Source organism: Rousettus aegyptiacus, unplaced genomic scaffold, assembly GCF_014176215.1.
Source record: "Rousettus aegyptiacus isolate mRouAeg1 unplaced genomic scaffold, mRouAeg1.p scaffold_m13_p_9, whole genome shotgun sequence".
NCBI classification, from domain to species: domain Eukaryota; kingdom Metazoa; phylum Chordata; class Mammalia; order Chiroptera; family Pteropodidae; genus Rousettus; species Rousettus aegyptiacus.
In genome coordinates this window covers 28,259,654-28,273,343 of record NW_023416312.1, presented here as the reverse complement: position 1 = coordinate 28,273,343, position 13,690 = coordinate 28,259,654, and the positions used below count along the sequence as shown (strand labels likewise).

General features: G+C 33.8%; 1 protein-coding gene across 13 annotated transcripts in view; it reads right to left on the bottom strand.

Moving 5' to 3' along the window:
• The window catches only part of KDM6A (lysine demethylase 6A), a 193,514-nt gene that overhangs the window by 131,732 nt on the left and 48,092 nt on the right, over positions 1 to 13,690 (bottom strand). For 11 of the 13 annotated variants that reach the window (XM_016166654.2, XM_016166661.2, XM_016166659.2 and 8 more), the window contains exons 3-4: positions 10,261 to 10,369; positions 2,121 to 2,170 (exon numbers count right to left, since the gene is read on the bottom strand). The exons of the other annotated variants lie outside the window; for them this stretch is intronic. In XM_016166654.2, coding sequence (XP_016022140.1) covers positions 2,121 to 2,170; positions 10,261 to 10,369 — 159 coding nt within the window. The remainder of the gene's footprint in view (positions 1 to 2,120; positions 2,171 to 10,260; positions 10,370 to 13,690) is intronic. 13 annotated transcript variants of the gene reach the window in all.

Here is a 13,690-nt window from a genome sequence, read left to right as displayed (position 1 = left end):
GACCAAATTACCAATATTAGGAATGAAAGAGGGTATACACTTCATCACAGATTCTACAATTATTAAAAGGAAAATAAGGTTATAATAGAAAAAATAGTAAATCTGACAATAGACAAATTTCTTGAAAAACAAAACTAACCCAGGAAGTAATAGAAAACCTGAACACCTGTGTATATACTAAAGGAATTGAATTTGTAGTTAAAAAGTGCTCCACAAAAAAAAAAAAAAAAAAAAAAAAAAAAAAAAAACCACCAAACCTATAGGCTTAGATAGATGACTTTATGATTTTGCTGGTAAATTGTAGTCCACATTTAAGGAAGAAATAATACCTACCTACCTACCCTACACACACATTACAGGAAAGACCAGTTCCCAATTCATTTTATGAGGCCAAAATTATCCTGATGCAAAAATCAGACAGTCATGTGAAGAAAATGACCAAGTAATTAATATCACTTATTAACAAAGATACAGAAATCCTTAACAAAATATTACTACACTGAAGCCAACAATGTAATGTAACACATTTAACTAAAAGAGGTTTACTTAGGGAATATCTGAAAAATAAAGCACTGTAATTAATTAACAATATAATAAATTTAAAGAGAAAATCCATAGGATCTCAATAGATGAAGAAGGATAACCTGACAAATTTCACATCTATTCAATATAAATAATGGGGGGTGGGGGGGGGGGGGACCTCCAAGTAAATCTAGTAACAGAAGGGAACTTCTTCAATCTAAACCTACAAAAACCTTACAGCTAACATATTCAATGGTGAAAAATGAATGTTTCCCACAAAGATGTGGAACAACACATAGATTTATTCTACAACCCAGCAATTCCATTCCTGGTTATCTACTCAAGAGAAAAAAACTATATATTTTCACACAAAAATTTGTACACAAATGTTCATAGCAGCATTATTCACAATAGCTAAAAAGTGGAAAAAACTAAAATGCCCATCAACTAATGAATGGATAAATAAAATGAGGTACATCCATCCATACGCTGGAATATTTTTAGATAGTAAAAGGGAATAAAGTATGAATACATACTACAAATGGATCAACTTTGAAAACATATACTAAAAGAAGCCAATTACGAAAGACGATCTGCTATATGATTCCATATGTATGAACTATCCTGAAAATACAAATAGATACAGACAGAAAGTAGATTAATACTTGCCAGAGAGGTTGGGCATGATGTTTCATTAAGGGGAGATGGGCAAGTCCTAAGATTCTGTGGTTATGCTTGCACAACTCTGGAAATGTACTAAAAGTCACTGAATTGCATAGTTAAAATTTTATGATATGTAAATTATACTCCAATGAACTTTTTTTAAAAAGATAAGCCACAGATTAGAGAAGATATTTTTAATATTTTTTTAAATTACCAAAGTATATAATTATATCTTCAACACATCAAAAAGAGAGAGAAACTAGGCAACAGAAAAATAAAATCCATCTAAAAAATCTGAAATGGCAATTCAGATAAAGAAACCTCCATTAGTCAATAAACTTATACATAAAAATACACATGATATAAAAAACTGATCTGCCCAGGTAACTTTATGCACTGCTTAAACTAAGAAAATAGATGATTCATTGCAATGCACAGTTCTTCATTTAAGTAGGTCTTTTTAAACATGATTATGGTCAGCTGAATCAGAACTCCAATTATAAACAGACTGTACTATGAAAGATTTCCATTATAACTTTCCCATTATGCCTTCTCTTTTCAGCTGGATACACCCATCTTCAGACTTTTATTCCCAGATACCAATTTAAGAAAACCAAAGAATCGTTTTGTTGCTGCTTGGTCTTGCTCGCTTTTAAATTCTCACAGTTAGGATCATCTTTGGCCAATAGATTGTGTCGGAGTTATCTAATTCTTTTAATAAAATACAAGGTGATTTATACAAGATAGCACAAAGAACACTCATTTTTCGTTTTCCAAATCCTTTTTCATAGAAGTAATATTTTTAAGTAATTTAACAAAATATACAAACACACACACACTCACACAAACAAAAAGAGCACAATCCATTTTGAGTTTAACCAGCAGAAACTTGCCCAAAAAGCAAATAGGAAATGGGTATGCAAATGTTCACTAACCTTCCAGTAGTCAGATTGTAAACTGTAGTACCTCTGGTATGCAGATAATGCTGAAAAAAGGAAAATAGTCACAATTATGTGCCATTTCAAAATCAATAATACAAGAAACATTAAACATTAAAAGAAACATTGTAACAAGCATCCCACCAAATCCACCTCCAAACAGTGATATTTAAGACCAAATTTAGAAATCTGGGGGCCTCCTACTCATAGTCAAACGTGGTAAAAATGTCAAATACACAGTTCAAGGGTGTATGTACAGTCACATCTCAGACCTGCACTTAAACAGAATCTAGGCTACCTCTTGAATCTGATAAAAGGATTAAGATTTTCCAAGGCTAACCAGAATATGATGGGTTATCTGTTCTCACAAGATATCTTACTTCCAAGAATGACTAAGAGCTCAATTACCTCAAAGCGGAAAGAAACTATTTCGTTTGTGATGCTTCCTCTCATATAATCGACAAGAAAATCCACCCTAAATTTTGAATTTTTTTTTATCATTTGAGTTTTGTTTTCAAATAAGCCAATTTAGTCTTTTTAGAATAAAAACGAAAAATATAATGAATTTAATAGATTATAGAAAACTGGCAAAGTACTAAAAAGCTAGGTCAGAAAAAAAATGCAAAAGAAAACAGAAGTTAAGCTTAACTATTTTAACAACTTAAAGATTCTGTAATCTTTCTCCCACATTCTCTTTTAGTCTGCCTTTTACCCCATAAAAATAAGGGTTAAGAAATCAAACAAGAAATTATCAAGGATAAAAGAATCATCTACAGTTGGGAGAGGGTACTACGCACAGTCATCTGTCCTTTAACTTCATAATTGTGATGTTTTCCATTTTCCATACATAAAAATGATAAAATAGTGATGGTAGTAATTCTTAGTAGTGATAAGGGAAATACCCAGTAGTGGCAAGAATTCAAGAAAATAAGTAGTTTTTATCAGTCTACTAGTACTGTAAGTACAAATTAGTAAAACATTTGTGCAGCATAATTTAGCAATACCTGTCAAAAGTTTTAATATATACATATCCTTTCACTCAGTAAATCCTACCTATAGCATCAAGGTATTCCTTCTAAGAATACAAACAAAGATGTAAGCAAAGATTCAGCTACAAGGATAAACAACATAGCAATTATTTTAACAGCAAAAAAAGAAACAGTTTACACATCTAATAGGGAATTTTTCTACGTATATGATAAAACAATATGCAGCAAAACTGAAATGTTACAAGGTATGTTTCTGAGAGCAAGATAAACATGGTACATTGGTCTAAAGAAAGTTGTAGAGTTTAATTCAATGTTTAAATACTGCAAATCTATTTTAATAGGAAAGTCTTTAAAGATTTATATCAAAAAATGTTTTTTAAAAATTTTGCCTCTAGGTAATAAAATACCAATGGGTTATTAATATATTCACGTAGGATTTCTTAAGTATATTAAGTCACTAGCACCAAGTTAGATGCGGTGAAATACAGATGTGAACAATTACATAGCTCCTACTCTGAGGTTGTTTACTTACCTTTCATGGTTAAATGTATTCTAATGTCTTCCTTTTTAAACTATGAACATATTATTTGTGTAAATGTTAAAATAAGTGCATTTATTGTGTTAAAATTAGTACATTTGTGTTAAAATCAGGGGTGGTGAACATTATCAAAGGAGGGCCATATTGAAGGCAACAGAATATAGTAGGAAAAGTATAAAGAAGCTTTAGGCAAACCTGGGTTCTAATCCTGACTTCACCAAATCCTAATAAGACTGTGACATCAAGCCCTTTAATCCAAGTTATTTCCTTACAGGTCACAAACACTCCAAGTTTTTTCAGTAAAAGAATAAGGTGCAACTGAAAAATAAAGAGAAATCCAAAGCGATATTTTAACTTGTTTGGAATTAAAGAGAGATCTAGAGAAACAGAGTGAGGGAATAAAGAGGGATAAAATTTAGTAAGTGACAGAGCCTTTATTTAACATGTTTGGAAATATTACGGCCCTGAGTTAAGATTGTCAAAACATAAGAAAGACATGCCTGATGACAAGTCCATAGAGACAGGGCAAGGATGAAAAGAAATAACACTGTAGGTTAAGGATAACAGCCTTGCCAGAAGAAGAGTCTTCTTCAGAGTTAGATGCAATATAAATGCAATGAAGGAAAAGATTTAAAACTCAATCTATACTCCTATATTAGACCATGCACTAACCACTGGCAGAACTCAGTATTACTCTTTTCATTCCTAGCACAATGTTTAACACTATAGGCAGTAGGTTAGCTGCTAATGGGTGGGTCCATGGGTATGGAAGAGAAGGAAAGAACTAATAAATCTGTCAGTTGCACTGTTATCTTCAGGCCAGAACAGGTTGTCGTTGCCTCAGGTTATGAGGTCAATAGATTGCTTTGTTTTGCTTTGTTTTTCTGAGGCTGAACTGAAAAAGTTATATTTATACCCTGGGATAAATGGTATCTCAGAGCTTATATTATTAGTTTCATTGTATATAGAAGATGTGTCCAGCTCTCTGGCCACGTTTCTGCCTTCTCAAATTCAAATCTATGGACAGTCGTCCTTCCTCTCTGCCCAGTGTCACTCTCGCAGCTCCCTCCCCATCATGACTGTCCTGCGGGCCCGACCCTGGTACCCTTCACCAGCTAAGGACCCCAGCGAAGCTCTGGTCCTGAGATCTTCACCTTCAACTCTCTCCCAGAGCACAGTGGCCTCCACTGAGCGCCTCAGTGCCTCCCGCAGCCACAGAAAGCGCAGCCATAGGGTCCTCTACCCACAAGTGGTCCTGCACCAGCCGCTAGCTGAGGATCCAAACCCTGCCAAAAGACTTCTCTTTCTTTTGCTCACCATCGTCTTCTGCCAAATCCTGATGGCTGAGGACCGTGTATACCAGCATCCCTGACCCCGGAGGACGTCCCCCACCCCTACGCCTCCCACACTTGAACCCCATAATCTGACTGTGGAGCCCTCAGATTATGCTCTGGACATCAGCACTTTTCTCCAGCAACACCCGGCTGCTTCTAACCGTGACTCCCCACACCTTCACAATGAGACTGAAAAACCAAAGAAACACCAGGTGTATCTGGTGTGCCAGAGCATATCCCAAAAACTGGAACTGCCGAGGAAACTTGCACTCAACACTACAGGGTTTGCGCCGGGATGGGACACATGTGGACACGTCGGGGCCAGGCCAGGTGGGGAAGAAGTGCGGCCTTAATTTATGTTTCATTGCTCCTAGTTGATATTTATATGTATTTATGTCCCCTAAGTGATAGAGGGGTGTATGTAATATTTATTTTAACTTATGCAAGGATGTGAGATGTGCCCCTTGCTGCAAAAAAAAAAAAAAAAAAAAAAAAAAAAAAAAAAAAAAAAAAAAAAAAAAATCAAATCTATGACTGCCTAAAACACAACTTCCCTTATATATAGCATTGATATATAGTAATACATATTAGCTTTTGAAAAACCCTCTGGACAGCACCCACTGCAACACATCTTTGTTCCCATGTCCCACTGTTTAGAAAAAGATCTAAGATTATAGAGACAAGCACATGGGAAGTTGGAAAAGCAAGGAAGCAAATAATCCTTTTACCCCTGTATCAGCATCTTCATTTCACTGAAATCTCAGATTGACTCCTTCTTTGTCATTATTAATATAATACACTAAAGGTCTTCATATCTCACATTTGTCTTAGTACAAAAGATGCCAAGTAAGTGTCTTCTTTGTGTTCCTTCAGTGTGTTCTACCATCAGTTATCTAGTTTTTGAAGCTACTCTAAGTTTTGCTTGTTGCTGGACATGGGCTTCTGACAAGCTGGGCTATAGTCACTGTTGTGCTTCCTTGGGTATTTCTCAATTGTATTTTCCAGGTCATGAGTAGACTAAACAAATTCGGTGATTCCTATATTGAGATGGGAGTGGAGGTACTAGGGATTTAAAAAACAAAAAACAAAAAACAAAAAAAATTAAATACATTTAAATGACATTATATGGAGAAATAGGGCACAATGACTGTGAATGCAATGAAAACACATGAAACAATCAGCTTTCAGAGAGATATATAACATTCATTCTGTATATATACATCAATATTCTGTATTTTTATTTCATTTTATTTAACTATTTCAACAGAAAGTAAATTTGTATTGTATAGCAAACATATATACTATGTAAACTAAGTCTCAATGACTATCTGAAAGACGTTTTAGACAAAGAACAGAATCACAACCTTTAGTTCCAAAAGCCAAAACAATAAAGAAATGAACCATGCAACAATCAAAAACATTGAGAATTTTTGGAGAAACCAAACTCAAAATTATTGAAAAATCATGTGCTTTATGTTCTTATACTATACATACCTTAAGATAGAGTACTGTCATTCCACCCAAGAAAGACAAAGAAAGCTCACTAATTCTGAGTTGAGACTTCTCCACATTAACAACTCCAGCATGTAACTTGCCCTAGCCATTTGTAACTAGTGAGGAACTATGACCACCAAAACCTATTTTGCCCAAAAGTGACAGACAATACAACAAATTACCAATTACGTGAAGGAAGTAGGAAAGGGAGGAAAATATATCATTGGCTGCAATTTCAGGGAAAGCTCTAGTTCACCACAAACCATGAAGAAATTATTTTTAAAGGTTTCAAGGTTTTCATACTATTATTAGGAATGATTAATTATTGTATCTCCTTCAACTAATCTTTTACCTCTGGAATTCTTACTATCCATCCATTTCCTTAGTCTCTTACCTCATGATTTCTCTTTTTATAATTTTGCTATGTACTTTGAGGTAATTTGCTACTTGATTTTCTAAACAATTAACTTGACTTAGTAATTATCTTCTCTCCTATCATTTGCCACATATATTTACAGATATTTACATATAATTCTATTAATTAAACTGCTTAAGATCCAACACATGTATTATAAGAATACATATGTTGTCTTTCAGCCCAGAGTTCTCTGTCTCTGGGTGCACTCCAACATAAAGAAATCACTACATCATCTCCATGGCTTAAGGCAGTAATCTAACAGCTCCATCAGCCCTTTTTGGTTCAGGTGAGATTAATGGGTTAGCTTTGGGATTAGGAGTGAAAAGGAAGTATGGTAGACACTGTGAAGAACCACTCAAATCCCACTTCAAGGAAGGACCATTGGGAGTCCTATATGCAGATAGCCTCTAGCATTGAGAGCCTCCTTGCCAGGTCATACTCCTTCCCAGAAAGGCCCACATCCAATATTGAATGGATGGAGTATAAAGGCTTAGTCACCTTGGCCCAACATGGGATAGCTCTGAATGGTAATCTACCAGCTCCAGGGCTCCCCATGGAGTGGGTCAAAGCTGTCAAAGTTTAATTTCTCCCTCTGCCCAATCGTGGTTCCATTCTCCACCTTCCACAGGTGTTGCTCCTAAAGGCACTCCTTACTAAACATCCTGTAGGCTAAACTCTCTCCAGAGAAATTCAACCTACAAGAAGCCAAGTGCATTTGAGCCTCCATTTTCCCACAATCCTCTAACCAATTACTTTTTTTAGAATAAACTCCTAGAAGCCAAATGACCGATTCAAGTGACAGAAATTTATTTAAACTCTTCGTACATATTACCAAACAGAAAGCTAAAAAAATGTTTTACAAAGCTTTTTTTCCTTCTGCTTCAAATTCATCTGAAATAACAGAAAAGATACTGTTCCATAAATAAATCCACAACAATAATGATAACGAAAGCATACCTAATCTGCAGATCGAAAAACTTTTAGGAATTCCTGCAAGACAGAAAGCTGATGGGATCAGAATGACAAATAAGAGCAGAAAACATACACAAAAAAGGTTCTACCATTTTCTACTACAAAAGTAGGCGCAGTTTTTTCACAAGGAACCCAAAGCTCAGAAAATTTCAAACAAAGGCAATGACTCAGGAACTCTCTTCAGAATAACAGTCAATAAATCCCCCACATACATATACCTGAACAGTTTACTCACATGTTTCATTGCATGGTTATGTTTACTCCACAAAAAGTTATTGTACACAATCTGTTCTCTAAAAATAAATGTCTATTTGGCTGGGGTTGGAGGTTCGCCTCTTGCACTGGTTCCAAAGAGAGAAAAGGAAGCAGCTTGAGATAACAAATGTTTCCAAAAACTGGTGTAGTGGTGATTTGGCGGGGAGGGGGGGGAACACCACGAGACACTACTAGACACTGGCTCTAGTTTTGGACTTAAAGGAAGATGGTCAAGAGAATGAATTGAAAGCCTTCAATAAGTGCTGTTTAAAAAAAGGTTTTTTGTTTTTTGGGTTTTTTTTGGTGAGAATGTGGTCAATAAATCCTCAAGGATTAAAACAAACAAAAAAACGAAACAAAAAACAAAACAAAACAAAACAAAAAACAAAGGAACTCATGCCTAGGAAACAGAAGCCATCAGTTTGAAATACTAAAATATACTAAAATACATATGTATACCTCTGCATCCATTCTCTCCTTCCTGTTACTAATAATCAACCTACTGCCTACCTATTAATGGCCAATTCGTCTACATGACAGTAAATGGGTCAAAGAGCACATGTTTTCAAAGACTTAAATCCTTAGGTTATCTTTCTCTTCTCCCATCTTATTAGATTGCTAGTCTGCCAACATAGTCTAGTTGTCACATGCCCCCTACCTCACCTTCCAAAAAAGAAAGATACCTCCAAAACAAACAACCCTGTATTCTTCATTACCTTCACAGCCAAACATTTTATAAATGGAAAACGTAGCTAAATTCACAAACTAACAAAATTTTCAAAGTTAATATATATTTTAATGACCACTAAGCAGCAAGGGCAAACAGCCCGACATGCAAACCTAATTTTCAAGTCTGGATCTCTATGTGCTCTCAAATCAGTGTGCTCTACAAGAAAAAGGTATAGCATTGAAAAATTAGATTGCCCAGATTTCTGTTTCTTTTACATAATGGTTTCCTTTTAATAATTTACTAGTTTTAATTAAAATATGTGATAGCATATTAAAATTATTAATACCTATTATCTTGAAGCTATCTTGCTAAGTACTAACCAGTTTCACATAGCAATCTCGAAACCTGAGCTGTCACACCCTCCCCTCATTTTACAAACTAGAACACAGAAGCTCAGGGATATGTATTTTATTAATGGTAATGCAGGTGTAAAAAACAGAGATGAGCTGGAAAATAAGCCTAACTCCAAACCACATAGATTACACCTGTCTCAAAGTAAATTTGCATTTTCATTTGTAATGTGTTCACTTGACCTAACACAAAAGTGACATAATAAAATATCAACATTAAACACAAACAATCCTTCACTCTAGCCCTGAAACAACCTGCTAGTTGTTCTGCCCATTAAACACATTTGTGGACAACAAGCATATTAAGCCCATCTATTCCACATTAAGATATTTACTATCATCAAAAGGTTGAAATGTTCTTGCTTACAAGGATACAGTTTTTCTTTGCTATGGATTCAGCCTTTGCTATTAAGGGAGATAGTATTTGGGGGTGTTTTCAACTTCCTAAGTGAATAATGGTCTGGGTCAGCAGCTTGGTACCATAAAAAGGACACATTCTGGGAGACTGCCTTCAATTATTTAACTCATTTCTTATAGGAAACATTTTTCAAATTAAAAATTTTATTTTATCCAATGCTCAAGCTCATCTGTGATCAACTCTCTGGATTACTTACCTTTACAATAACATGGCTACAGATCATATTTTCGTTCAAATATTTTTTAGCTAAAATGGAAGTTTTATAGCCAGATAAAGAAGAGAAATGCTGAGTTTGTATCAAATTTCCAAAGTGTCTATCAATGGCTCACTCACTCTCAACTACAGTACAGCCTTTAAAGAGCAGGGATTTTTCACAAGGCAGAACAAAACGGCAGTACACATGTAGGTTAGATAGTTACCAGTTTAACTGGATGGCCAACTTATGATTTAAATGGAGTTATATGAACTCTTCACATTTACAACTACCCCACTTCTCTTTCTCATTGTTTAAAATGTTCATAAACTTACAATTTCTTTAAGTAAAAATAGTAGTACCCTTGATAAAGATAGAGTACAAGCAATTACAATTATCTTAAACATGTATATAAATCAAGCAGTAATTAACAAGGGGAAAATTACCTTTTGGATAATCTTCCAATAAGAGGTTGAAGTGACCTAATTGACAAAAGAAATCAGACTCCACTTTTCCTTCAGCTTTTAAGATTAGAGATTCGTAGCAGCGAACAGCCTAGAAATAAAAAAATACAAACATTTAAAAGACAAAACCCTAAAATTCATTTCCTTCCTGAGATAATGCACATATCCTCCATTCAATCATCCAAGAAATCAATGTATTTCACTTCTACCTCAGATATAGTTACTGCAGCATTCTTTAGAATACCTAAGTATTTATTACAAGAGCCATTAGTTATGGCATAAATGCTTTTCTTTTCTATAAAATGGAAATACTTGCCAAGTAAGATAATATAGCATTTTGATAACTTTATTCATCAGTTATAAATCTAAATTATTACTGTGGTCTCTGTTCATATAAACAAATAATATTCATCTTTCCCACAGATGAAAAGAACTTTATTAAATTATGTGAGAGTTCATACAATCTCCAGAGTAATAATACTACCATTTATACTGAACAGCTATTTTTTTGCCAGAACCTCCCTACCAGTTTAAACTACCATAAACTGTTTTTGCAATCGTCTTCTTATGAGATACTTCAAACCCATCTCTAACTCTATTCCTAATCTTCCCCCCATTCCAACATGCTTATGCACTTACTCTCACTGTTTCTTCCCTCAACAACAAAAAAAATAGTATAATATTTTAAGGCTATCATGCTCTTTTTATTATTGGGGGGGAGAGGGGCGGAGTAGAGGAGATCCTGGAGACTATAGGAGAAAATTAATGATGAAAAGAACAGAATTCTGGAGTCTAACAAATTTCAGTTATCATTAGCTACAGGAGGAGATCCTAGGGAACTTATCCTCTCTGGCTCTTTTTTGGGTTTTAATAACACTCAAAGGATTAAAATTAGAAAATTTCTTTAAGGGTTCATCACAGTGCTTAGTACTCCAAAGGTACTTAATAATTGTTTCTCCTTAGATAAGAAAATCACTCCGACTCTTTCAAGATTATTTCAAGTTTTCCCACAATTTTATCAAAATTGCCCTGCTAACGATTTACAATGTTATGTGTTATAACGTGCCCTAGAGTCACTAAAGAAATTTGTGTATGATTTCTCAAATCTCTGGGTCTATTCTCAGCCAGGTTTGGTGTCTAAAAAGAAAGAAATCAGAATTGCTTCCATTATCAAAAAATCCTTTCACTGTCACTTCAAGAGCTTTTGATGGGATAAGAAAATGCGATGTGGAGCAGAGTACCCATTTAAATTCCTTGATTTTTCCTCTCCTGTAAAATATAGAGCCGTTGAGAGTTTCAAAATGTATATCCTAAAATATACCTATCCAAAGCGCATATAGTAATACTCATCAAGTTTGGAGAAGCCATCCTAAAAAGAGGTGAATTCTGGGGTGATTTTACTATCCTTAAAGCCTAACATAAAAGGACTGTTTCAGTTCTCATTCCACTCTTAGCTATCTAAATGTGCATATGCACCAAATCACAATCACTGAAAACTAATCATTCAGCTTCCCTATAATTAAGAGAGTCTGAATGCTACACTGAAGTCAGAAATTACTATAATTTGGAGGCATGAAATTTCAAGATCCTCTTTATTTAAGTCATATATAATCCTATCTGGCAGATGGTTAAGAGTACAAAAATACAACTTATTCCAGTGCTTTTTAATATCAGAGAAATTCATAAAATTTGGGGGGTACAAAATGACAATTCTTAATTTTATATTAAATGAGTGACTTTTTAAAGCTATCAATGGCATTGTTAATAAAGCATGCATTACAATAATCATGGTCTTCATTTTTTTTAACTCTTAGGTAAGATATTTAAAAACTTTTCCTACTCTTCTCTTAAATTTATTTGGGCTGATTGGCATTAAACTTACAAGCAGATATGGTTTCATGGTTAAAAAATAAAAAAGGTTTCAAGATACAAACATAAATTTTCTTTAATTATCTAAACAAAAAAATGGTAACATCCTATTCTTCCTTTTATCATTATACCATAATGCCATTAACCATGATCATCTACTGCCTATCTTCCATTTCCCATAAAACAAAGGAAAATCCTAAAATGAATACTCTACATAACTCTGATGGTTGTGAAATGTACCACCAAGTGAAAACCCGAATGAGCAGATTTTAAATTCACCTGTCCATACATTCAGCTTCATTAACAAATTAATACTACAGATGGTCTTCAACTTATGATGGTTTAATTTGATTTTTCGACTTTAGGATAGTACAAAAGCAATAAGCATTAACTAGAAACCAACTAGACTAAAAGTTACCATATTTGGTAGGGTAGGTGTATTCAATGCATTTTCATCTTAATGATATTTTCAACTTTTAAAAGATTTATCAAAATGTTACCCCATCCTAGGTCAAGGAGCATCTGTAATTTCCAACAAAGCTAGCATGTAACTACCAACTAATGTTGGTGGTCAAAGATGATGCTAACAGAACCAAATATCAAACAAGATGAAGGTGAGCAAAAAGTCAGAATCGTTTCCAATAGCACTGTGTCATTGTTTCATAGTGAAACATCATGAATTTATTTGAAGTGTTTGTGGTAAACACTGATGTTAGATACAGGTAAATACTAACAATTTTTAAGGAGCATTTAAAGGAAAATAAATAACCAGAGATAATTTCTAATACTAACTCATATAATAATCTAGAATGAAACACAGTATTTTTATAATATTTTCAGTCAAATGCCTAATTATAAACATTGACGATACAGTTAGTTTAGATTTAGAACAAAGTTCAGGTAAATTTCTATAAAGCAAAATTATTTCACATTAAAAAAGTTATTTTATTTTCTTAATTTTTTTATTTTAAACATGCAAAAGTAAAAACATGCTCGAATACAGTGGATGTTTGTACACATGTGCAGAGAAAAAAGACCAGAATATAAAACAAGTGTTTAAAATACAAACTCTATAGTTGGGCCATACAGTAACTTTTTATTTTGTACATTTTACTAGATTTTTCATAATTAACTTTTACCATACCATTTCTACTATAAAAATCATTAAAATCAATAAAGAATTATTATGCTTTTCTCTAGGATTCATCCTATCTTTAGTATGGAGTCAGAAATTTGAAAATCATTTGTATATAGATCAGCACCATTCATCAGAGCACTTTCTGCAATGATAAAAATGTTATATAATCTGTGCTGCCCAATATAATAGCCACTAGACACATGTGGCTATTAAGCACCAGAAACACACTGGTACAAGTCGACGACCCAATTTTTAGATTATTTCATTTTAATTTTTATTGAAATTTAAATAGACAGGTGACTAATGAACAGTGTAGAGCTAGATCATTCTTAAAGTTTTAAAATAAGTCGATATTCAATCCATATGCTAAATACTAAGAAAGAAAATTTTCTTATGTTTATAAAT